Here is a 26,986-nt window from a genome sequence, read left to right on the forward strand (position 1 = left end):
ATGCACATGCTGCAGCACCACAAGCCCCCCTGGACATGTCGGCAGCAGTGGGTGTTCAGCCCTGCAAGATTCCTAAAGTTTGCCCATCCAAAGCAGGTGCCGAGTCCCTTAATCTCAAGGCTGCAGGAGTTAGGGTTAGCTACAGGAGTCCTTTGTCTGAGCTCCTTGAGTGGGACAAACACGACCGCGGGTTGCCTGGATTACACAGGCCGGGTCCTGCACCCCCACAAAGGCAGCAGCCTTGTGGACCTGACTTGGCAGCTCGGTAGTGCTGCCTGCGCGATGGTCCACAACTGTGCAACAGAGCTGGGTTCACATTCTAGCACTGCTTCCCATGAAGACCCCTAAGCATGCAAAGCTGCTTCCCATGAAGGCCCCCAAGACCCCCCATACAAGGGTGGGATCCCACGCAAATTCAGGCAGGTGCCCATCCAGTATGTACGAACTTTATTCCCCCTTCTTAAGGACTGTTGGAAGAGTCATTTCTTTTTCTGGTAGGAGCAAGTTTCAATGGGGAAATCTCAGGTTCCCCAGTATCAGCAAAACTCTGGCAGTTTGCCTCAGCTCAGAAAGATGCCCCTGTTCCTCAGGGCCAGCAAGGAAGAGAGCACACCCAGACTCTGGAAAACACACGTCAGACCCCAAACAAGTAACAAAGAGTTCAGGCCCACAAAGCTACTCATTGAGCATCCTCACCATTTACACGGCTTACACGCATCTCAATGGCTCTGTAATTGACGAGGAGGTGACGAGAGGTGTTTGTGTGCCGTGACACGCAGCACACAGCGTATCTGCGGTTGCCCAGAAAGTGGTAGGTGATGTCAGTAAATGGCATTGTGGAGAGGTACAGAGAAGGGAGTCAATGAGAAAGGTCCAGCAGGTGGTAGCCTCTGCCTGGCTCTGCTGCCAGCTCTGGCAGGGACCCGGCACTGTTCTGCGGGACGCGGGGCTCCAGCCTGTGTCCGCACGGGCGGCTCCTCCACCGCTGGGCTTGCTGCGGAAATGGCACATGATTTGGAAATTTAGCAAAATAAGTTGTGTTTATGAAACAACTTCTGAGAGTTTTTAAAAGGGACTAGCAGTGTTTACACACAAGCTGGACTGACCCTAATGCAGTGCACGCTTTGTTGTGTCAACTCCCACACCTGCATAAGATATTTTAAAAAAATTCCCACGAAATAAGGGAGCCAAACAACTGAGTCTCATCAGCCCCATTTTGGTGTTCTCACTAGAGCCACATTGACGATTTTTGCTAACGGAGCTGCAGGATACTATGGAAAACCTTCTCTCCAAAGAGCCTCTGTTCATGGCTGAAGTTAAGGCTGGTGGAAAGCAGGGGGAGTGGAGCTGCGAGGGAGCTGGTGTCGGGGCAGCCTGGGTGCAGAGCTCTGCTCCCAGGGCTGATCAAGTGCTCCCCGGGAAGAGGGGAGACCTTCGAGGGTCAGCTGGAATCGGGGAGCAGCAGCTCAGCTCACGCCACCCCGATCCCCTCCCAGGCAAGCAAGAGCCTTGGCCAAAGAAGAATGAAGTTGAAGCACATTTTCTTGTGCTTTCCCAAACTACCAGAATTACCAAATGTGCTTGTCACTGTTTGTTTTCGTTCTCTATGCCAGGAAGTTTCTGGACCCCTTCTTAGCAACACAGGTTCTCCCCTCTCTTCTATCACTTGCAGAAGGTCCTGCCTGGACCGTGTTTGCTTGTAGGATGACACCAGGATTCAGTCCATATAAGGTTATTGATCTGGGAAGAGAGAGTTTCTAGAATTTAAGGGCTGGGCAACTTCTTGGAAACCGCCTTATCAGCACAGCTACAAGCTGGAGCTTTAACAACCCTTCCTGAGCTGCACGTCTCTAGTTCCTATTCCTGCAGTTTGGTATTCGTCTCTGTACACGTACGCTTATTTTGCAATTTGTTATTTAAAACAGCTTTGGGCCAAGATTGCCACAAAGTCATGAAGCCAAGCTCGATTGCTTTGCTCTTACTGAAATTAGGTGTCAGCTAAGTCCTAAAGCAAATTGGTGAAGGGGAGCAGATGTTTGTCCATAGACACTGCGTAAAGGCTGGTGCCACGAACCTTACACATCGTCCTCCTTTGCTGATGGAGAAGGGAATTGCTGGGGGAGGTGGGGGGTCAGGGGTTGTTATCAGCAGAAGCAAAAGGTGGTAAAACAGCAAAAGAGAGGCACTGACTTTGCATAGCAAGGAGTGTCAGCAGGGAACATGCTGGTTTCTCAGAGCGGTGGAGGAGGAGAGGGAGGGAATGGATGAGTGCAGCACTCCCGGGGTTGAAAACAAGACCTGACGATACGTTACAGTCTGCTGGAGGCGTGTGCCCGCGCTTACACAGGGGCAGACTTGCTCTGAAGTTTTACAGGGAGGGGCTGGTTCACCATAAACCCTGGGGGACCCTGCAGTGCCTCAAGTCTTCCCCAGAGCAGACCAGTCAGCCCAGCTGGAGCTGCGGCCCCTCGTCCTCCCTCCGACGGTGCCTTGGCCCAGCCCCGGTTTTGAGGCGATACCGGTAGCTGCGGCACAGCCAGGCAGCGTCCATCCCACTCGCAACCGGGGGGCTGGGGGAGGCATCCTTCCAGGAGAGCTGTAGGGCTTTGCATCTGGGATCCAGCTCTCGTCCCCGAGGGGCACGGCGCAGACCTGAGAGCGAACAGCAGGAGCTGGCCAGAAAAAGCCCTTTGGTACCGACGGCTCAGCTGCTCACCCGCGGCCCTCACCAGGACAGGCTGCTCAGCAAAGCCAGCGTCTGCCTTGGAAACACAAGTCCACAGAGCCATGGACACACAGCACCGGTAACTTCACCTCCTGAATGGCTGCTCTGATAATCCTGTTTGCTCAGTCTTAGTGACTGAAGCGATCCATAACCAAGAAAAACAGCAGGATTATCCTCCAGCACCTGTTTCCACTGAAAGGATTAGCATAGCTGGCCGCCCCGGATGATGACCTCCAGGTATCGCCGTGAAAGCAGCCTGAGCGACATGGCAACCCACCAGAAGAAGACCTCCCTCCCCTTCTGGGTGCCCCTTTCCCAGGTATTTTCAGCACAGCAGCTGGAGGCTCCTCGCAGATGGAGGCCAGTCCATGTGGATACAAGCGCCAGTGTTTGCAAATCTCCAGCGCTCAGTCTCGCTCTCCGAATAGCATCGTCTCTTGTTTGACTGTCTAATGGGGAGGTGGTGTGAGAAACACGGGCTGCAAGTTGCAGGTCTCAGAAGATAAACAGCTGCTTTAAAGCACTTTAAAACAAGTTGTTTTTCCTGCTTATCGTTCCTTGTACTTTTGCTATTCAAGCACAGGATCTGACCCACTCACCTCACAACGTGTCAGGACTCTGTTGTGAGGCAGTTGCATCCACAATACAATGGTAGCTGATGCGAGAGCTATTTTACTGCAGAATATTTGATTGCAGAGAAAGAGATCTTCCTCGGAGCTGTTTACACGGGAAAGCAGTAACACCAGAGAATGTCCAGGGAAATTTTGGAGCGACTCAGCTCATCAATGGATGGGTAGCTCAGACACCAGGAATGCAACCCTCCTGTAGATGGAAGTCTTCTGTTTCACCTCACCTTCTAGACATGAAATCTGTCCCACTGTGCCCTGTTGTCTTTCTTTTGGGATTGCCTTGAATATCAAGGTTAGCTCAATTGCCTACAAGTTGCGAATAGGCTTTGCAGCAGCACCCCGAGGGCTGGTTCTGCCACCGGTCTGGAAGCCTGAGAAACAGCTTTTGGAAAAGAGGAGGGATGCTCCAGAGGGGAGGAGGTGGCCACCATCTTCACACCTGCAAGAATGATTGAAGTTGAGCATATAAGATGCCCTGCGTGCTACTGGAGCCTGGGGGGACAGGCCCCTCTGGTTCTGGGTGACCAAGCTCCCATTGTGCCAGCACCATATCAAGTGCCCTGAGCCCCTTCAAGGCAGGGTATCTCCCAGTGGTGGTAACTTTTAGTCCACCGTGGAGCTACAAGGAAGGCACAGTGTCCCTTCATGGTGCAGTGAGGTGCTGGGCCTGCCCCAAGGCCTCCGTGCCACAAGCTAACTCCTCTCTCCATCATTCTTCTCAAAAGCATCCCCCATCCCCTAAGCAGAGACCTTGGTGAACGAATTACTGTAGTCACAGATGTTTTTTCTATACTGGAATGTAACATTAAACTAAGCACTGGAACATGGAGACAAACAAAGCAAAAAAATCAGGGGAATAATCCTTAGCCCATAATAATTTTTGCAAAACATTGTTGAAATCATGTTTTATTGGAACAAAAATGTATTTATCATATCTGTCAACACTGGAAAATTATGTTTAAATTAAAATTTTATTTTAAACCCTGAAGATGACCCAGAAGTGATATAACATTTATAAATAGCTTACAATACACCACAGTATAAAAAATACATTTATCCTCTTGCTATTGAGTCAAATTCATTGTTATATCTCAGATGGGAATTAGTTTTACCTTTCTGACTATGAAAACAGAGAACAAAATTAAAATGACGGGAGGAGAGCAGCCCATGGGTCAGAGTCTCCTGTGAAAAGAACCATGGGAAAATGGTCTCTATTGGAAAAGGCCACCCTGATGCTGAAGCTTGTCTAGATCTGGGCCAACACTAGGCGGTACCAAGCAGCAGAGATCTCTGATGCCTGCTGTTGTGCACAGTATTTCAACCTCAGATATGCTTAAAAGCTGTTCTCAAGCCCTGAGCCAGCCAGGTCCCCATTTAAACTCATTTACGCTGTGGATGGGTGGCTCTTTCCAAAGTCTTCACCCTGTTGTTTTTGGCCACGGCAGGATGGCAGGACGGCAGGCGACTTCTTGTGCCAGCTCAGCTTCAAAGCAAGAAATGTCCTGTGGCCCTGAAACCAAGCACTGCAAAGGCTCTTCTGACAAGGCTGAATAATACATTGTATAATTTGGGCATACAACTAACAATTCAGCTGTTTTGCCTGGCCAGGAACCTCCACAGGGCTGCTGATGCTGGTGTGCGCTCTGTGCACTCACCATGCTCCTCCTGCACCTCGGTGGCTCACGTGCCATGCTCACCTACCAGGGGTAGAGCCCACCTGGGTTTTCAGGGGGGCTATCTGAGGTGTCCAGCAGCCCGACTGCAGCGGTGAGGATGCCTCTGCCAGAGGGGACCAGTGGCTGTCAGGTGGCAAGGGCTGACACCTCCTCCTCCCCAACCCAACAGCTGGGGGGGACCTCTTACAAAACCTCATTTTTTGCCAGAGAGGGGATCAGAAATATTCTCCTTGGATATTTCAGTCTTTGAACCTCAGATAGAGGAGACCGCATTCCTTTATCTGGGCTTCGTTAATATCCCATAAAAAAAAGAAAAATGTTCTCCTTTCTTGGGGCCATAGCCCAGATGGCTACGTCTGTGGGAGATGGAGACGATGGGCTACGATACAGCAGCACAAATGCAGCCCATCAGGATGCTGGCTGGCAGGAGACCATGTAGCAGCCCCAGCCTGCTGCTCCTGCATGCAATGCAGAGACCGCCACTGCAGTGGCAGGGAGCCAAGGAGGTGACTCTGGATAATGCTGCAAAACTGCCCGGAGAGGGGAGGTGGGAAGCCGGTGGGCAGAGCTGAGCCCCGGACGGCAGGAGGCTCAGAGCGGCAGCAGCCAGGAGCCCAGCGGTGACACGGGGAGATAAGGCTCTTGATGGATGGACCTCAGAAGGTTTGAAGGCTTTTGTTCTGTTTGGATAAGCAGTCAAATATTCACACAGATAAGCTTCAGAAATGCATCTGATCTGAAGCCCTTTGTATCTTAAAAAGCAGGGCTGGAAATAGAACAAGAGAATTCCTCCGGGGCTTTGGTGGCTCCTGGGCTTTCCTTCACCAGCACCAGGCTGTCCAGACCTACCCATGCAAGTAAATCAATAGTCAGGACAGCTCAAACAGCCAGACCCTCCCTGAACCTCAGGCATTCCAATGTGCCTGGGTACCAAGGGATGAGGGAGATGCTCCTTCGCTTGGTCACTCTCTGCACTTTGTCACCTTAGTCTGCACAGCTGCTATGGGTGCTTTAAAACATTGTGAAGGAAACACCCTCACTAACATTTGTGTATATCTTAACATATCTGTTGGCACAGAGTTTATATTACATTGGCTGGCGCCTCTTCACCAGCAGTTATACCCACATGAGCATCTCATTGCATGCAAAGATCTGCAATATTGACGAACAGTTGCTGGTGGCAAGACCAGACAGCAGCACAGACGATCTTGGCAGACTCCTGCCCGCCTCGTGCACCACACTCAGACCTAGATGAGGCTGCAGGCAGCACCCAAGGTGGCCAGCAATTAACCTGCAACTTTAAATTGCAGTGCTTGATTGGAGTCCTTTTGGAGAGTGCATCATTTCCTTGGAAATAAATTATAACGTTGTACTTCACTCCAGTGAATTTCCTTGTACCTTAAGCTGTTTAAACAGTTTCTCATTATGCATTTCCCATTTGGAATAAACACAGACCAGAAAGCCCGAGGCACCAAGGCTGGTAGGAAAAGGGAAATCCTGCTCCGACCATCCTTGTGGGCAGAGAGCAGCTCCCCGGCTCTGGGCAGGCGCTGGTGGACCCAGGGAAGGTTTGGAGCAGGAAGGGGCAGGTGAGACCAGCAGTGGTTTCTGGCTCCACAGAAAGTCTTCAGGTGACCCCAGCACCTTTTGGGTTCACCTTTGAACAAATACGACTCCTGCTTCTGTCTCACCTCCCCCCCCAACTTTGGGATGCCGCAGGGAGGATCCAGACCCAAACCTGAGGGCAGAGCAGCAGAGGGCTTTCAGCAAGCCAAAGGAGTCCACCCCATCTAGGGTCAACCCATTGCTTCCCCTTCCCCGTGTCCCTCCCCAGGCTTCCCGACTTGCTATTTATATCTTTGCCCTAATGAGCCCCCCCCCTCCTTCCCCCAGCTTTAACCTCTTCCTTGCCAAGCGGGGCTTGGAGTTTACATGAGAAAGTTGTTTATGTTAAATAGCTTTGTAATAGTTTCCTCCTCCACCACCTCCCTTCCTTCCCCAATAAAAAGCCCTACGGCGCGCTCGGCAAAGCCCGTAAACAAAGGAGGGGTTTGGAGACCCAACCAGTTTTTGGTGAACCCGGTAGGGAAATAACGTTTCTCTTGAAGGATGTTAAAGCCGGAGCTCATAATAGTAGGAAACTAGTGTCCACCCTAAGTAAGGAATTGCCTACTTGCAGCTACCAAGCACAAAATACAGATGTCCGCGCAGCAGGCCGCACGTCATCCTCGGACGCAAGGGGTTAACCTCGCGTGTTTTCCTCACCGGCGTGGATGGCATTGATGGCAGCAAACTGATGTGTTTGCTAGGCTCCAAATGCTTGAAGTTGTGACGAGTGAGCAGGGAAAGGAGAGCACAAAAAGGCAGCAGTGTTTTGAACTCACCTAGACTGATGAACAGAAGCAGAAGGCAATGCAAATCCATTAGCCTGACTGTTCCCTGCAGAGGAAAAACAGGCACACAAAATCCAATTCATTATTCTCTTTCTTATTTAATGCTAAGTAAGTCATTGAACTTTACTACTTGATCTATCCATTTTCTTCAGTAGTAGAGCTGCAGGAAATCTTTCTCTTCTCAAAGGGAGTTTCAGGTTTCTCGCTGATATCATGTAAAAAATACTTGGAATTTATAAGTAAAAAATAACCGCATTTCAAAGGGAGCTTGAGCCATGCAGATAATGGTAATTCTTCTCTTCTGAAGCGCAGAACTGAGGAGTGGAGGTCCCTGGGAGCTCGGAGCACCATTGTTCTTCTTCCAGGGCGTTATCTGGAGACAGGCCCTGCGATAGACTCTGCTGAGGCCACCGAACGGATTATCTGCTCAGAGTGCTAATGGCATGCATTTGACAACATCAACCGTTTAATTTATGAGGTGCCTCATAACGTAAGGGCAAAGAAATCCATACCGTGCAAAAGCCCAAGCACATCTGGGGCAACTGACAAGCATCTGCCTGCTCTGCACCACGACTTTCTCAACTATGGCTACAGAGGAATGTTCCATCTTCCTCAAAGGCACCTTAGCAGGTCTTGTACGGTGACGGGAGCGTTACATAATGAGAAATACATTAATGGAAACTATCCAGCACTGAAATTTTTCCAGCATATTTATCACCGCATTCCTTCCTCCCATATGAGCGAAGTGCACAGGAATAAAAGCAGTTAAACATCATCCACCAGACGACACGCACGACGGGGGTTACTCACAAGCCACTAACAGCTCTATGGTGCCCATCAGCACTGGGCTCCACACAAAGACACTGTGCAAACAGAGCCGCTCTTCCTGGGGAATTATTTTTCCAATGCCTGTGGCTACATTGCCATGTCACCCTCTTGCAGCTGGGCACAGCTTAGTGCTGTCACCTGGTACATGAGTTGCTCTTTCAGCTCCCCTGGTCCAGGTCTCTGCCAAAAGTTGAGGAGTCTGTTCCATCCTCTTCAGTGTGGTTTAGCCACGCAGTAGATAATCAGACTTAAATCATGTTTTTCTTCTATTGCATGAATATTTGTACAAAACTAATTTTGTTTTTCACTTTTCACGTGCAACGAGAAGCTTAATGGCTTAGTCAGTAAGCTTCTGAATATAACATTCAGTGTGGCCCCTGAAGGGAGGGAAGATTTAGGTGGCAATTCCTGCTTTTCCAGTGCAGGCCAGGCAAAACGACAGGCCAGAGGGTGCTGGTCGGGGTCTCAGCTTCCGCAGCATCACCGCCAGACATGAGGTTTGTGATCACAGCGATGGATCCAAATCAGGACTGCCATCAAAACGTGATCTCAGCCCCATCGCTTTGCACGTTCCCATGCCCCTCATGCCGTTCCCCGTGTTCGTGCAACCCACACGGATCAGCTGAAACAAACCTTTTCTGAAAGGGCTGGTTTTCAGCCAGAGGAGCCCATTGCCCAAGAGGCTGCACAGGCAGCAGAGCCAGTCCGGGCAGTGGGACATGCAGTGGAGGGCAGAGCGCGAGCACCAGCCCCCGCGTGGATGGGCTGATGCTGGGGACTGCAGCCGTGCCTTCACCCCATTGCCAGCTAGCTGGCAACCACCTGGCAGCGAAAGGAACACCACCTCTCCCGTGGATGCTCTCAAAGGTGGTTTAAAAGAGCAGCGTTACGATACCTGTTGTTCCTGGCAATTACTGCAGCAACAGCCACCTCACGCCCAATATTACATAAAAGCTCCAAAAAGCCCAAGTATTTGAGGTGAGCTGATTCGTGAGCAGATTGGATGCTCCTGTGTCAGAATCTGGGATTTTGGGCACACCGGTGTTGCAGCTGTCCTAGTCTGGTGATGGGAACCTGCCAGGGTACCAGCGATGCCTTGGTTGGGGGGGTGGGTGTGAACAACAGGTCCCCCCCTCTCCCGTCCCGCCTCCGCCGCTGTAGCGCCTGCCAGGGAACGCATCCCACACCACACTCCGGCTCATAGCAAGTTAATTGAGGTTTTATTTGACGGCTCCCAAGTGAGTATTTAGGGGAAGAACAGACAAACAAAACATCCCTCGCTGAAGGCGGGCTCGGCGAGCGGGCGAGCTGTTAAACAATGGGACATTTGTGGGACGTCTCCCAGTTTACCTGCTCCAGCCCAAAAGGAAGTGCTCCTCCCTCCGCAGCGCCATGGTGGGTCGGCAAGCCCCGAAGGGGGACACCTTTGTGTCGCAGGACACCTCTGGGGTCCCCTCTGACGCTTGGGCAGGTGAGAGGGGGGCACATTATGCACCCAAATGGGAGCAGAGGGAGGGTGGCTGGGGGCACTGTGAACTGTCCCGGGGGTGGCTGGGGCACATAGCACTTGCCCACCACGGTGGCTTGCACAGGGTGCCGGTGGCATCCGTAACTCTCGCTGGACCAGTCAATGAGGGTCTCTACATCTGTACATGGAAACTTTAACCCTGAATGTTGCTCTCCCTTCCCTGCTAGGAAATCCTGCCAGGGGCTTGTCTCGATTCCTTCTTCTTAACAAGTACTTTTTAAGTTTTGGCTATCAAGCACGGTTTAAATTTTACCACCTGGCAAAGCTTTTGTCGTGAGCTACTGTGCTGTCCCTACAATTTTTCCTTGCAGTGGCAGGGTATTCCGCAGTCCCACTTTGAGGGAGGGCAGCTGACAGCCTCTGCGGGGATGCAGCACTCGCCTGGCTCTGAAAAATGACTTGTTGGTAGCTGAAATATTTATATACCCAGCAGCTGCTGAGATTTTGAGCTCCTTAGTACCTCTGATTGCCTCTTTGGTATATACACTTAAATCTACCTTTCAAAGCATTGTGCCAAAGAGCTTAAGACCAATTATCAAGATAATTTTGGTAGGAAGAAGTCTAAATATCATGGCTTTGAGAGACACACCGGGCCAGGCGTGTAAAGGTACATCACTGCCTGGAGATGCACGACGGTGGCTAATGGCTGGAGCACCAAATCCTCATTTAATCTCATTAAGGACAACAGAATTTGGTGCATTACACAGGATCAGAAAGGAAAGGCATATCATTACATCTGAGATGCGCTGCTAACTGCGGCAATGGCACAAGTCTGGGTTAACTTCTGTTTTCTCCTTCAGGTTGTGGGTCTGGAGGTCAGGACTCATTTCCTATTTGTTTGGTACTTTTGCACCTTGGTGCAGCTGGAATCAATAACTCCGAGCATCAACCCTGGAAGGAATGGGTATGACCAAACCCAAACGCTGCCCGGCATCTGGTACCATTCGTGTCTGGATGCAGACTGCTGCCGGCGCACAGCCAAAAATCTCATGCTGCTGGGTGCTAAGGCCGAGCAAGCAAACACCGCCACAAAAAACCCAGGAGCCAAGCGGGCGGGAAGAGAAAACAGCAGTTTGCAAAGCGAACGCGCCCACCAAGCCGCCAGTTTTCGTGAACCAGGAAGCTGATCACCAGTTTACATAACAAACCCAAACACTCTTCCAATTTCCAGCGCGGCGGGCCCGATTCTGTCGCTGGTGTTTGCAGGACGGAGCGATGCCTCAGGGGCCGGCAGCCTGCACCAGCACGCCTGGCACCGCCGCGGCGGCACAGGCGCAGCCGGCACCCTGCGGCACCCGCGCACCCACCCCGCCGCGCTGCCACCCCCGGGGTGCCACGGGGCACCTCCTCTTCGACACCACGCAAGAGGACGGCGGCGCCGGGCTGGGGGAAAGCTCCAGGTCCTGCAAAACTTGGCATAAGCCCCTCAGAAGGGAGGGGGAGATGCTAAGGGGGATGTATGTGTCCTGGGAGCCATGGATGGCCAGGGAGCTGTGAGGATTTACGGTGGCTGAGAAGAGGCTCAGGTGTGCTTTAGTCTGCTGCTGTTCTCCAAAAACAATAAGGAAAGCTTTTAGGGATGCTCCAGCAACCAGTCCTGAATGGACGGTGTCTTACTGCTTACCCTTCTTAACCTGCGCCTCTACAGTGCATCTGCCTGACACCCCCATCCAAACCGGTAAGACTTTCCCAGCAAAAGGCAACACGGATAGTATGGCGAAAGATGCCCCAGCTTTTGCTGTTTACAATGACAACCCTGGGTTTCCTCACCAGCATCACCTTTTTTTTATCCTTTTCCCATCTCGGTCACTTCTTCAAGCGCAGTTTGACAGCCTGAAGTTACTGAATTGCCCGAATAGATCGCCTGCTGTTACCACGGCTGCTCCTGACGGATGGGCAGGCGGACAAACATCTCGAATGAAAAGCATATCGATTTCTTCTGCGAGACGATTATCACAAATATTGTTGATCTTACATTATATGCGATTGTTTATATAAAGAGAAAGACTCCTTACTTCCTCCTGGGGCCTTGGGGAATTTGGCAGGCTCTGAAAGCGAGTCAGTGGTGCATAGGGTAATGCTCCTCGGGGGGAGTGTGCTTAGTGCTATTGCAGGAGATCATATTAGTGCTTTTGACACGATCAAACAGAAAGTTCCAGCTGAACAATGAGTTTTTTAGGACGAAAAGTGAAATGTTAAGAAGGTGTGTACATCTCTGCGAATTTGCTTCATTTCACTCGTTGATATGGTGGTAACAGAACTATTTTTAGGTATAATCCTTCAAACAGAACATGACTTCTCCTTTCTGATTAGTACAAAGCTGGCTGCTAGTCAAAGGATAATTATTTCCCAACACATCACCTAACACACACCAGCAAACAAAACGCTCGTTATTTGAGCTATCCAACGTTAACTGTTGTTTAGCAGTTAACATTTTCTTGACAGCTTTGAATAGGACTAATTGCTCCAGCTTCATTAACAGAGGTCATTTACTGCCGGTAACAATACTTTTCTGGAGATAGTCCCTCGTATAAGATTAGATTATCGGGTCAAATTCTGCTCCCAGTGGCAATGATGCCTGACCGCATTTGGCCTCAAGAAAGTCTGCTCTTTCAGTTCCGAGCCGCACAATTTCCAGCCCTGCAGCTGATATATTACATAAAGGAAGTAAGTGCACTCCACCGGACGGGAAATTACAATAAATTAGGAAAGTGTGCAGCAGAAGGAAGGTTTGCAAAATAGCCACTTAAAAGTTATTAATAAAACCTCGCTTCAGATAGGGTTTAAGGAGAAAAAAAAAAAAAAAAAGCTGATAAAGAAGTTGTCCTTATACTTGAAAACACGTGCGTAGCCGAAAGGGAAAGCAGCGTTTGCAGAAGAACCGGTGCGTGTTGTACCACAAACACCCGGCTGACGCTGTCAAACGCTGTGTGCGCCATGGGCACTGTTCAGGTCACAATTTTAAGCCATATTTTTTGCACATAGTTTCATTCGTTCACCAGTTACTGCTTGGAGCTACAGCCAGTTAATGCTGAGGGCCGTGGCCTCAAAGCGCAGTGAATTTGCAGGAGTGCTTTTGTGCAGCTCTCGGTGGTGGGGAGGTCCTTCTGCCGGCACCTCGACAGCTGGCTGTGTGTCTGAAACATCCTGAACTTTCCTGAACGCGTGGAAAACTGAAGCCGGGCTTTCCACCCGATTTATTCCCATGTAAGCACGCGGAGAGATGCAAGCCTGCTTTTCAGAAGTGCTGAGCAAACACGGCTTAGAGTGCAGCCGGCGCCTTTGAGAATCGGCTGTCTTGCATGTGGAAGTCTCAGGCACCCTCACCAAATAATTTTCTCCGAGTGGATTTCTGGTTTACCTGTGTCTCCCTTTCCTGCAGGCCTGCGGCTCTGTGCTCTTACTTTCCTGCCCACGTACGTGTGCAGCCGCCTGCCCACCACCTATACTTTCTGACTTGCAGCTCCAATTGCTAATCCGTGTCTGGTTTTCGTCAGAAAAAAAAAAAAAAAATTCATGGTAAGTGTTTGACTCATTGCCTCCGGAGTATTCAGCTGCCCCGTAACACTTTTCAGAGTATCCTTCTTCTCCGTGGAGAACAGCCTGTTCTGAGCCTGATCCACGGCAGACTGCTCGCCAGCAGCCTCCCCTTCCTCGCACACGTGCGTGCCATATGTCCTGCTCTGTCCGCACCGTTACTGTGCCACCGCCTTTTTTACACCGTGCAAGATGGACCGGCATCCACCATCCACGCTGCCAGGTGGACTATCTTCATTGTCTATGAAGGGACCCAACGTGCCGGCCTCCAGACTCTTCCAGCAAGTCCTCAACTGGCCAAAACTCAACGGCAGACAAATCCTGACCACTTGGCTCACACAATTGGCCCTACTAAAGCCAATGGGCAAATTCCATCCTACATTTCACCTTCTCAATGCCATTACACTTGTCCAGGAGAAGCGTGACGCGGCATAGCCATTCGGCAGGAGAAGCTGAGCAAGTTCTGGCCATAAATTTCCCACCTAAGCTGGACCCTGTTGAGTGAAAACTTTCATCGCTTTTTAAATTCTAAGGACACGAGCTTTCAGATGGTTAAAATTAAGTATGTGACCTGATTTATGAGACGAAGAGCCAAGCGCATTAGACTGTCCCACCCCACGCAGCAGGCACCCCGCTCCCCCAGGGTCCAGCACCCTGCTGAGGGCGAGGGCTCCACAGCCACCTCAGCTCCCAGCCGGACGCTGGGGCCAGATCCTGCCCTGGCTGGCTGCAACCCCCAAAGCGCAGGAGGAGGACGGCAGTGCTGCCTCCCCATCCCATCCCGACCCTGATGTGAGCAGCCAACAGCTCGCCGCAGTCACCGGTGTCGGTCATCACCATCCCGCGCACCCTTTTGGTCCTGTTGTCTTTGCTGGAATTGCAGACAAAATCAGATTTAAAAAAAAAAATAAAATCATTTGGTGGCAGAGCCTACTTCACTTAGCACCTGATCTGATGTCAGCCCGGCATTTTAAGGAGCCCATTTTGCTATTATCAAGGCAGACACCATTAACTGAGGCTCACATCAAGCCCCAGTAACATCAATGGAAAAGTATTATTTACTTCCCTGGTCCGTTTATTTTGTCCTTAAATAAAACCCAACTGTTTTTTTTTTTTTTCCTGAAAATACATCATTAGAAATTGCAAAGGGCAAATTCCTGAATTTTTAAAACAAAAAAAAATATGAACAAATGGTTTCCAAAACAAACCATTGGCCACCATCCTAAAGATCTTGCTTTGGGAACTGCTCTTCCTAGGAGCTGATTTCTAATATAACTATACTTCTAAGTTTAATAACGTTAAAAATGGCTTCCCTTCTATTCTGCACTGCCATTTTGATGCTCTATCTGCCGCGTATTCATTGCAGTAATGAAAAACTATAAGAAACCACAAGGATACGGCGCACCTTCATAAAGCGATCAAGGAAGAAAATCTTTTGGACCAGGGACGCGAATCTGCAGCCCTTCTGCTCACACGACCTCCTTACTCGGATCAGCCCACAGTATAACGTTCAGTTATCACAGTCTGGCCCCCAAGGGGTACGTGACTGTCACCAGCACGCTGAAGCCACACTGCACATGGCCACCAGCTTTATGCTCTACAAACTGGGTAGTTTTATTTCAGCCAGTGACACAGAAGAGCTTTCAGCGGTGTTTTAAGTCTCTCCCAGAGTCCGATCCTGCTCCAGTTATGCCCCAGCCATTCCCTCTGAGGTTAACCCCTTTTTTAACAGTAAGAGGGAACCAAAGTCTGGAGTCCTGCGACTGGCTCCCCGGCTGCCATCTCCCCTTACAGGGCACGAGCCTCCTCCGGCTGCTTTTCGGGCAGATGTCTCCACCGACCTCCACGCTCAGCACCAGGACTCGACCCCACCGGGATGCCCACCGCCCACCTCGCTCGGGCAGGATCAGGCCCACCGTCGGCATGAGGTAGACTTACTTGCGGGGTGGCATGCACCACATATGGAGTTTTCTTTCTACTCGAGACCATTTTTAGCTTTCAATTTATGCATCCTCTGTAATCTTAAATATTCTGGTCTCCTGACTCCCAGACGTGCACTCCTAACAAAACAAAACAAAAACAAAACAAAACAAAAAAGAATATATTCCAGAAAGGAATAGTTATAGAAAATGAGTGTATTCATTATCAGACTGGAAACACCTTGTCTTTAGCTATTAATTTTAAGGGAAGTCAGCAGACTTCAGTGCAACAGGAACACAACCTTATTGGGTTTCAAACACGTTTTTTACAATACTGTGTCAGGAAAAGCCATTAGATGATAGAGTTATATTGGTAATCTGAGCCATCTTTGGAGAAAAACAAATGCTGTTCTTCCCATTACAGGTAGGTATTGTTTCAAAACCTAGAGAGACACGCTTGCTTGTGCTGCAATGGTATTTATTGCACATCGACCAATTACTTACACAGTAGTAAATTGCACCAGAGTATAAATATGTTATAAAACACACACAGAGAGGAAAATGGAAATGACACACAAGTGCTAAAATAACAGCAGATTCACGTGGGCACTTGGAAATAAAAATAAAAATAATAAAAGTCCCTTAAGATATTTTAATTTATAATATGGATATATTTACAGTACCTTCATAAAATAATATTAAAAAGTCACTCTCTCAATAAAACTATAACAGATCAGACAAAACCAGAAATCAGTTTCAGGGTCGGTGTTATTCAAACCTCGGTTTCGTTTTTAATTTCCATGTGTCTACGTGTGTGCAAGAAACATCTTCAAATAACTTTACAACTCTTAACACTGTGCAAAAACCAGCTTTGTTGCCATTTAAAAAAAAAACACATGTGCAGTAAATTTTTGTTGTTGCTGGGATTTTTTTCCGCCCCCTCTGTTCATCTGTAATTAAAATGAACAAGCTGCAGAAGGCTCTTTGCCCCTCCCGCCCCCCCTTCCCTTTTTCATAAAATACTATTAGTGGTATGTAAATATGCTGTTTAATATAAACATGGTCTGTTTATTCCCCTGTACAATATGCACAGTTTGAGGTAGAAGTTTCTCAGCCTGACTGCTATTGTCTGGCCGAAGGAGATAAGCACAACAACTCACCGCTTGCTGATGTGGAGGGAAAAAGCACAAGAGCGTGCGCTGGGGGGTTTTTTAACCCCTTTCAAAATACACCTGTGCTCCTCATTACTCACTATTTTTCTCCATCACTACTCTGCGGAAGAGGGGAGCACAGCTACGCCGAGATTAAAACTCATCTTCCCCACGGGTCTGTGCTCTCTGCCTGGAGCACCTGCCCTATGGACCCTGCGCCTCCCCAAAACCAGCCCGGTGCTGGGGCTGAGGGTATGAAACCCGGGGTGGCCGACAGCCCTGGGCGAGGTGGGGGACAGCCGGGACACCGGCTGCAGCCGAACTCGGCGGCCAAACGCCATCACCTCCATGCTCTGGTCCAACCAGCAGCACGGTCCTGGGACAACTCAACCCAGTGATGGGCGCTCCTGCCACAGCCCCTTCCGAAAGCACTTCTCCTAAATATAAGCTGTCTATCTTTGGGACGGGCTGTTTATTTTCTTTGTTCTCCGGTCAGTGGGTTTCCTGTTTGCTGTAGTTTCGGATGAGGTATGTCGTACACGAGTTCACCTGCTTTTATTCCTAAGTAAACACCCGCTCTCTCCCCGCTAAGCCAGGGATCAGTTTTGCTTGGCACTAGCTTTACGACCGGGCAGCTGCCAGGGATTTCTCTGCTCCTGTGTGTCTCCCTGCCTGCCTCTCCCCCTGCCCCGAGTCCGACGCAGCCCCCCATGTCCCTCCCCCCCTATACCTTGGACTCCGAATCGGACGTTTTGCTATTTCTCTCCTCCAGGCTGGACTCGCTGCCGCCCTGCGTGCCCCCGTTGCAGTCGGACCACGTCCCTCCCAGGCTGCGCTCGGGGGAGCCCACAGTGCTGATGAAGCCCCCGGGCAAGCGAGCCAGCTCCCCGCCGCTGGCGTGCAGCCGCCGGTCGGCTTTCCGGGGGCAGCAGAGCAGCCTCTTGAAGGCCTTACGAAAGTCGGGGCTGCGGCAGTAGATGATGGGGTTGAAAGCGGAGTTGGCGTAGCCCAGCCAGTTGAAGAAAACGAAGAGCCAGTCCGGCACCAAGTCCCTGTTGAAGACGTTGACGATGTTCACCAGGAAGAAAGGCAGCCAGCAGAGGGTGAACACCCCCATGATGATGCCCAAAGTCTTGAGGGCTTTCTGCTCCTTCATGGCCATGATCCGGGAGGTCTTCCGCTTGCTGGCTCGGCCGTTGCCGAGGATGGGCTGGTGGTGAGGGTGAGGGGGTGGGGGCGGCTGCGGCTGCTCGTGGCTGCCGTAGAACCGGCCCTCGCACCTATCGATCTTCCTGATCTGCTCTTTGGCCTCTCTGTACACCCGGAGGTACACAAAGATCATGATGAGGAGGGGGATGTAGAAAGAAATGATGGACGAGGCGATGGCGTAAGCCCTGTTGGTGACAAAGTCGCAGCAGCCCGGGTCCTGGTAGCACTCCAGCGCCTGGGGGTCCTCATCCCGCCACCAGTGCATCATGATGGGCAAGAAGGAGACCAGAGCGGAGATGGCCCAGACGGTACAGATGATGCCCTTGGCCCGACCCTTGGTCATGAGGCTCTGGTATCGGAAAGGCGAGGTGATGGCCAGGTAGCGGTCGATGGCAATGACGCACAAGGTCTCGATGCTGGCCGTCACGCAGAGCACGTCCAGGGAGGTCCAGCACTCGCAGAGGAAGGATCCCCAGAGCCAGGTGCCCCGCACCACCAGTGTGGCCCCGAAGGGCACCACCAGCAGCCCCATCACCAGGTCGGCGCAGGCCAGCGAGGTGATGAAGAGGTTGGTGAGGGTCTGCAGCCGCTGCGTGCGCCCGATGGCGGCGATCACCAGCACGTTACCGGCCACGATGAGCAGCACCACCAGGGCCATCAGCAGGCTCATGCCCACAGCCCACTGCTGCGACAGCAACTCGGCGGGCAGCTGCCTACCGCCGGCCGGCGCCGCCGTCACCCCGCCGCCGGCGACGGAGCGGTTTTGGGGGCCGCAGTCGGGCGGCAGCCACCCATCGCCCATGGCTGTGCGGGGCGCTCCGGACGCCGCCGCGCCGCGGGCAGGAAGGCGGCGCCGCCGCTGCCGCCGCCGCTGCCGCCCCGGGCTGCCGCATGGCCCCGCGCCGCGCCGCGCCGCCCGCCCCGCGCCGCCCCGCCCCACCGCCCGACAGCCAATCGGCACCGAGGGGGGCGGAGTCTCCGGCCCCGCCCCGCCTCGCCCTGCCCGCGCCCCGTCTGGACCCGTGGAGTCCCCCCTGCCTGTATCCCCATCGCTGCTCTGCCTGCGCCCTGCCTGCACCCTGCCCCACAGCTGCTGCCCGCAGACGCCCACCCGCAACCCACCCCCCCGGGGCCACCGTACGGCAGGGTGGGTGGCCCCGGGGGGTGGGTTGCGGGTGGGCGTCTGCGGGCTCCCGCCCGCACCCAGCACTGTTGGCATCGTTCCCCATGGAAAAGCAACGGGCACCTCTCAGGGAGCGTAGCGACAGAACGAGGAGTAACATTTTTAAACTGAAAGAGGGGAGATTTAGATTAGATATGAGGAAGAAATTCTTTACTCCACGGAGGTGGTGAGGCACCGGAACAGGTTGCCCGGGGAAGTTGTGGATGCCCCATCCCTGGAGGTTTTCTCCATCTTCCCCAGCTCTGCCAGACCAAACCACTGCAGGACTGGGAGGTGGAAGTCCCAGCTCCCGTTTCTGGCTCTCCTCTGTTGCATCAGACAGGTCTCCCTGGACTTTTAAAAATGCAGCTTTTACCCTGTCTGGTCAAACCACACTAAATGTAGGGACTGCTGCAAGAATTAGCGCTGTTATTTGGTAATGAGCAATAAAGTACATGAAGCATCCCGGGGCTGTAATGCTCAGATAACAGACCCAGAGCAAATCCCTAGCCGGCTCTCATCCACTTCCACGAAACCTGCTGCTAGGAACTACTTGGGCTGGATTTTCATTTACTTGTTCAGCACTCTATTTGGCTCCAAAGCTGGAAGATTACTCTTGGGTGCATTTAACTGTTTTACTCCTCTTTTAAACCTCTTAAAATAATGTGAAGCAGCTGTTGGGTAAATGAGAGTGAGGTCCCCTCTTTCCTTTTTTTAATCATCAGTATGTCTTACAGCAGCACCAAACATTCCCCGCAGCAGTCTGGGAGCAACTGGAAGGCACAGTTATTTTTTTTCCCCCCTATATATACTTATTCGGCTAAGACTGCTCTGCTGTTCCAGCTGGACCATAAAAATCCCTTCCAGGCTTAGACTTGATTTACAAGGTCACAACCTAGGAGCTATTTATTTATTTATTTACACGCTGTTTATTTAACCCTGACTAAAGGCCACACACCAGCCACGGACCTGCTGCTTGGCAAACTATTCCCCTGCGTTCCCATGGACTTTGCTGCTCGTCATCTGCTGGACCACAGTACGACCCTGTCGGGTGGGAAGGGCGGGAGGTATGGCATCTTCTAGAGCAGAGGGAGACTTTATGCTGAATGAAAAACAGACGGTTGTGGCTGGGAGTATTTGTCCAGGGCTGGTATCTGTAATACCTATTTTAGAAAATAATAATCTGAAACCAGGTTAGGACTGATGAGCTTGGGGGTAGGAACAATTCTTTTTCTACATCTAGCTGGAACACCTAAAGCAGGTTACGAGCCCTGCGGTGCATCCCCACACCAAAGCCTTCACAGCTGAGACTCTTGAATGGATTTTGTGAGTGTGCATAGTCCATTTTAGTGCAAAATCAGCCAGATTAAAATCTAATAAAATCTTAAATACTTTTTCAAAGATGACACTGACAATGGGAAGCAGTGTTGAGGGTACCATGTAGCTGTTTTGCTTGCTATTCCTGGAGCATCGTCCATCTGTCATCTGTTCAGATCCATTATTGCTATAGTATCATTGTACAATTAATAAAAAATGTAACCTAATCAAATGCCAGCTCTTTGCCTATCAAGCTGTGCTATCAGATCTCCAGTTGGAGATCCTCATACCCCTGTAAGCTTAAAGGTTGGAGAAGTAAAAGAAATTACTAGCAAGTATGCAATAAACCAGAAGATGCATAATCATGCATTGCTTCCCAGTATCTTTGTTGGTTCAACAAGCATCAATCTGGAATGCCGGATCAGAGCTGGAGCCAGAATGTCTTTGGGAAACAATGCATCTCCAAAGGAAAAAATAAGCAAATTTATGATTTCTGTACAGAACACCCCTCTGGCCCTTGCAGCACAGAGCACTCAAATAATCACAGTAGGCTTAACCCCTTTCAGAGCATTACCTTTTGCAAATCTCCTTCAACTCAGAATTTCCTTGGTTTTTTGAATGTCAGACAGCTCTTTAACAAGATTTTAATACAGCTCTTTTTTTTTTTTGCATATTATTTAAGGATGTCAGGTCAGGAGAAGAGCTCTTGAATCCATTCAGAAATTGATTGTTTCTCCTAGCTCTCCCGATCACAGTTTATAATAAGCAATTGATCTATTTTTTCCCCTTGCAAGTCATTAAAAATAAAAAAAAGCTCAAACTCTCAGTAGTTTTTAGGACAGATCAGTCTTATATTGCACGGAGGATAATGGATAGATCCGATTAAAATAAAAATGTATTGCATTTGAGGAACCCTGTTGGCATGAGCTGGGAAGCTTCAATGTTTCAGGAACTGGAGTAGGTTATCTAGGTGTATTTTTAAACCCAGTTCTTTGAGATGCTTTGCACAGCTTCCTGCTTGTCCTCTTGCCTCTCTCCGTGCAAAACAGATTGCAAGATGAGGGTCCTATTGCATAGGTATGCATCTGCATACACGGCGCTGCCCTGGGGAATGTCAGCAGCACCAGCAGTGGGGCAGGAGACTGGAACAGGGCTGGGCACTGGAGCCAACCCTTTCCTTTGTTGTTGCGGTGGCTGGGGCAGCACTGGGGGCAGTGAATTTGCTGTTGCAAATAGGGACAGACAGATGACTTGCTGCTGGAGCCCATCCCTGGATCTCCAGGATGCTCTGAGCTCTGGGTACCACGTCTTGGGGCACTCTTACGTGGTTGGTTAGAGAGGGAAGATGTTGGCAGAGAGGTGATGAATGTTTACAGAAGCATGGTGGGGTTAGCAGATGAGGAGTGTGAAGAGACAATTTTGGCTTGTTGAAAACATAATCTCTTAATGTTGTTGGAGGAAGAAAAAGTTTTCAGGGCAGGAGAGGAACAATTTAGATGAATACAAGGAGATTTAATGAGTGGTAATGTGATGAAAGGGAAGATTTGATACGAATATCTGAAAGAGCTTTTAGGACATCAAACCCATTAGGTTGCCAGAAGTAGCAGTGGATGTCTCATCACTGCAGCCTTTATACTTTGATTTATCAAAACTCTAATTTTCAACTTTGAATCAGACTGTATCATGTCTAAGATCTGGACTTTCCCAGCTCTTATTTTTGGCTTTAACATGGCTTCTTACCATATCTCAGCAACTTGGGTCTTCACAAGTAACCTTCAGTTTTCCCCATGCAAAGAAAAATAAACCATTATCTTTTTTAGTGGGTAACCAGCTGGATTTAAGGAAGCTTTTCTGGAGAAATGAAGTGAAGGAGCAGTTTCTCTGTGGCTGTGAGGCTGGTGTAGATAGAGCAGAATCTCCTGTGGGCCAGCAGCTGGGATGAGCGGTTGCCTGCCAGGAGCAAGGGGTGACCAGGCTGCTGCTTATGACCCAAAAGGATATCTTCTTTGTCCAGCCTTGGTCCAGTCATGCCCTCATTGCAAGCAAATTCAGGTACCACCATTATTAACATAATATCCTCTTAAAATATTAACTGTTTGTTCTCCTAACGCATCAGTCAAAGCCTGCTGAAACGCCTGGAAGGCTTCCCATTGACTTCAGTGAGCTTCATGTTGTTGTCACTCTTCCTCTGGAGAAAAAGTTCTACATAAAAGCAAACAAAAAATGCATTTGCTGTCCCTTTTTCTTCCTGCTGTCCTCCTAAATCCCTTTTGAAACTCAGCATACATCTGAGAAACTGTTTTGCGTTGCTTACCTGGACAGTTTGACTAAAACCTGAACTGAAGGAAAGCAGATGAGAAACAACTCTCCAAGTCTTCATGTGAATTGATCAGGCTTCACCCTCTCTGTGTTATCCCAGGAAGAAACTGTCACTTGGCTCTGTTCAAGTTGGACATTTGTTATTAGAGAAATAGAGACATGATGGAACATTGCCACAAGATCCATGTCTCTTGTTTTTAAAATAAACATCTTGGCTTTGACTTGACGTTTATTTTCCATAAATGCCTCGGCTTCAACTTGGCATTTCAGCAACAGCGGGAGGCTGTTATCCTGTGACAACATGCAATTCCATTGACATTATCTCTTGATTACATGTGACTGCACCAAATACTGTATGTAGTTGCTTTTAGTTAAACAATGCCACAAAAATACAAACCAAATGTATTAAATAACAGAACTGGCCAGACTTTTCAGCCCTATACGTTGTGTGTGACACCATTACGTGAGGGACGCCATGTAGTAGCGTGTGCTATGTTAGTAAGCACACTCTGAGTTTGACTTCATGGGACCAAAGTAGTGAACGCCTGTTAATTCATCTTGACTCAAGGGCTGTGGTTGATGTGCTGGTCATCATGTACAGGACTGAGTGTATCAACAGTTTGAAAAACTCTAAACTAATCTGAAGACAGACAAATAAGTCCTGATGGTCTGGAACACCCCACCACAGTAACCCAGCCCTTGTTCAGAGCATATTTTTTTGTCAGAAGACCCTCTTACAAGCAGGCTGATTCATTAATTCCCTCCAGGTGACAAAAGAGATGCAATAACTTTCTGTCTTTCTGTCTCTGTCTCTCATACACTGAGTAAAAAGATGCCGGGGAACAGCCAAGCCAAAGGCCTCCTTGTCTCCTGGAATCTGTGTTGTATTCTTGCTAAAAAGACAAACCTCAGGAAAATGTTGAGTTTGACCAGTGAGTTCAACCCCATTCAATCCTCCCAGAATGGACTGAGGACTCTTTTTTTCCCCCTAGTGCACTTTAGAAGTGCCCAGATTTTGAAGAACCTCTGATTTCCTCTGTGGGATTGAGGGCAGCTCTCTATTTTTCCTGTATTTCCTGCGAATCGTGATGCATTTTGTAATCCTACCCACAAATTTAAAGAAGTGTAGGGCCCTGGACTGAGGTGGGCGGGAAAGGTGTCCTTTTCAGAAGGTGGCCTTGGTCTTGTACATGCAGAAGAAGTTTGTACTGGGAGTAAAACTTCTGGCTCCTGCCAAGTGTATTGATTTGTCATACAGAAGCCTGATTCAAAAGGAGTTACACCAATGTCTGCTTGCTAAAGACCTGGCTCTTTGTCTATCTAGGTGATCCTTTTCACCATTCCCTTTCCCAGCCTCACTCTGTCCCTCTCAGAGGAGGTCTGCAGTTCAACTTTTAAATATCTCCCTCAGGAGAAATTCTTATTTCGCCTTTCTCAGTGACACACGGGCGTCTGCATGATCCAGACTTGCTGTTGTTGACTGATGTCCCAGTTCAAGGACCGCTTTTACCATTGTGTTACCATTCACTCTGCAGGAATGAATTTTCCTTGGGCAAAAGCAGTGTTCAAACTTTGCTAAGAACAAACCGTGTTTGGTGTTTCTGGAAGCAGAGTGGTTTTTTTGCTACTGATGCAATTTTTGTAAAGTAAATCCTCATAATTATTTGACGGTAGCATTTTATTTACAATCTAAACTAATATTAATCTGGAGTAATAATAATGCGCTCATTAATCCAGATTATAACTAAGAGTTGCCTTTAACTGCTCAATTTGCCGAGTCTCACTGTTTGCATCTCCCTGTGCTTTCCTGACATCCAGACTCCTCCACAGAGACACTGGCACTGTGAGAAAAGCCTGACCAAGGCTGCCTCTTTTTTAAGCATCAGTGATTCCTTTGAGAGGAGTGGCGAAACATCTTACAGCAGGCCAGAAAACTCTGCGGTGGCCAGAGCCTTTGTTTATACAGAGAGATTGTGGTCGGAGAGCAGAGCAGAGGAGTGACGACTAGGAGTCCTCTGAGATTTTACTCTATTCCTGCTTCAACGCATGTTGGCTGCAGGAAGTTGCTTTATTTCTCCATCCCGAAGTTTACCCATCTGTGGGACGAGTGGTGCATGCCTTGGGAAATATCTCACATCGAAATTGGAACAAAAAGCTAACCCTTTCCCAGCACCCACTGAGGTGTGGACATGAGGTGCAGTGAAAAGGCACAGTGACAGTGTTTTGGGGTCAAGCAACGTGCTGGTTAGTGAAGCGTGTAAGTCAAGAAACCATTTCTTCCCCCTCCACATCACAGAGGACTCTAGCGCCGAAGCTAGTGGCTGGAACATGCAAAAAGACTAATTCAGGTGGCTTGGGGTGGAACCAGCATTTTCAGATGTTTGGGAAAGCCGTATCTATGTTCTGGATGGCAAAAGACTGACTTGAGCAGTGTGGCTACCGGCCTGGCTCTGGCTGGCTGTGAGGGTGGGTGTGTGGCTGAGACTGATTTGGATGACTGGGCAGCCCCATGTTGTTGGGTGAGTGCCTCCAGATGTAGGACTGATGCTGCGGATTTTGCAAGGGAATGGGTTACAGCTCCCACTGCTTTCTTTTAAGCAAGAAAAGTCAACTGCAGTTCATGCTAACTCAGGGCAGTACCCTGGGAAAGAGCTCTGAATAGGGGCGATTATGTCACAACATGCAAAAAAGCTGAATGGTTATTCCTTTTTGGTGGCATTAAGAATGCCTTTTGAAGCTGTTGCAAATTTTCTTTTACTAATGTGTCTTTCAGGCAGTTCATAGTGTTCAGTGACAGGCTTCTTCTAAGTAACAGTCCTCATAAGTTGCCTTAGTATCTTTTAAGACAACTTAAACTTTTTTTTTTTTTTTAAGGGGAAGAATAAGCCTTGCCTTAGATTTCATAGGCAGTAATTGTTGCCTGTTAGCATCCAGCTGTAGCCTTGTGCGTCCTCTCAGTGAGCTATCAAATCCCCAATGCTAACCTGCCATGCCACATATGAACAGAGCAAAGCTACTTTAAAGTAATGAGGGATGTACCCCTCCAAAAAGCATCGTGATCCTGACTGCTTTTATTTGGTGCAAATAATCATAGGATTAGCTATAAGAGGAAGAAATATTATGAAGCATTAGGGTTAGATGGGTGTCATGCAGAGCCATGTGAGGTTGCTATTATGTAACATAAGAAAACCAAAAAGCAAATAGTTATCCCAAAAAAATCTGTCCATGGAAATCTATTGCAACAACTTTGTCCTAATTCTGTGGGGTTGCTTTCCCCTAACCTCTTGCTGTGGACGTCTCTGATATACGTCTTCGATATCTAATTCTGGAAATTGCTGAGAAAGTTTAAACAACCTTAACATTAACCTTAGATATAGTCATCGCATGTCATTAAGTGAAAACTGCTGTGGTTCAGTTGTCACAGAATGAACAGTTGACTTGCAGCTACCTCAGATCAGGGTGAAGTAGTCTGCTACCAGTCAACGTCCTGCCCTGGCTGACTTGTAGACCACCACAGTCCTCTGGCAAGTGGGAAAGGAGAAGTGCTGGAATCCTGTTGTACCTACTTCTAAACACATTCACTGTGTTTAAGCCAATGGTTTAAGTAACGCATCTGCTTCTACTAACCTCTTCTTGCTGGCTATGAGACACCCCTGCTGACCATTTCTTGTTGATCTTGATACTGCTGATTTGGATTAAGCTATTTGTCACCTATGCACATTTTGCCCTCCAATAGTTTCGGACCAGGACATGCCCTTTTTTCTTCTGTCTATCATAAAGTCATGCAGAGATGCTGATAAATTGCTTTACTCTTCACCAGTTTGCTTATCTATTTGTGATAATGAATTAAGTTATGATATTCCAGCTCTGCAGGTAACAGCATATCTCTGATGGCAAATCCTCTGTTCAGGTACCACCCATTGGGAAGTATCTCTTCAGTCTGCATTTAGCACCAGACACCTGGCGTGATAAGGTGAAGTGCTCAGCATTCCCCAGTTTCCTGGAGGTAAAGTAGATAAACATGTGCTCTGTACTTCTGAAAATCTGGCCAGAATTTAAAGCTATATAACTACATCTTTCGGTAAAATGATTGTGGTCTTAAAGCACAGCTGTAATTAGATATAGAGCTGAAGTGACCCTGGGTCTGGCTTTGGTCTCAATGTCTTTCTTTTCATTATAACTTGTCCCAAAGTCTTTTTTTGAGCTGAATGAGCCCCCTGCATTTAAAACTGTGTTGTCTTGGCATTAGAATCTGACTATAATCTTGTCTGTCTTTGCACAGAAATTTGTATCTGATATTCTCTCTCTGTTATGGACTCCATAAACTCCCAAGCAACAGAGCACGACCTGTATGCCTTCCAGTATCTAAGGGGGGCCTACAAGAAGGCTGGAGAGGGAGTTTTTGCAAGGGCATTTAGTGACAGGACAAGGGGTAATGGCTTTAAACTGGAAGAGGGTAGATTTAGAATAGATATTAGGAAAAAAAAAAATTCACTCCGAGGGTGGTGAGGCACTGGAACAAATTGCCCAGAGAAGTTGTAGATGCCCCATCCCTGGAGGTGTTCAAGGCCAGGTTGGATGGGGCTTTGAGCA

The 26,986-nt window shown here is 49.1% G+C and overlaps 1 protein-coding gene across 1 annotated transcript; it reads right to left on the minus strand.

The window, feature by feature from the left end:
- Window positions 1-14,431: 14,431 nt before the first annotated feature.
- On the minus strand, window positions 14,432-18,412 carry ADRB1 (adrenoceptor beta 1). The gene is made up of 2 exons (XM_082486461.1): window positions 17,117-18,412; window positions 14,432-15,376 (listed from the first exon to the last, which is right to left on the minus strand). Exons 1-2 carry the CDS (start codon window positions 18,395-18,397, stop codon window positions 15,320-15,322), a joined length of 1,338 nt encoding a protein of 445 aa, XP_082342587.1. The 5' UTR covers window positions 18,398-18,412; the 3' UTR covers window positions 14,432-15,319.
- Window positions 18,413-26,986: the final 8,574 nt, after the last annotated feature.

This window comes from Vanellus vanellus (genome assembly GCF_965231255.1).
Source record: "Vanellus vanellus genome assembly, chromosome: 7".
NCBI lineage: Eukaryota > Metazoa > Chordata > Aves > Charadriiformes > Charadriidae > Vanellus > Vanellus vanellus.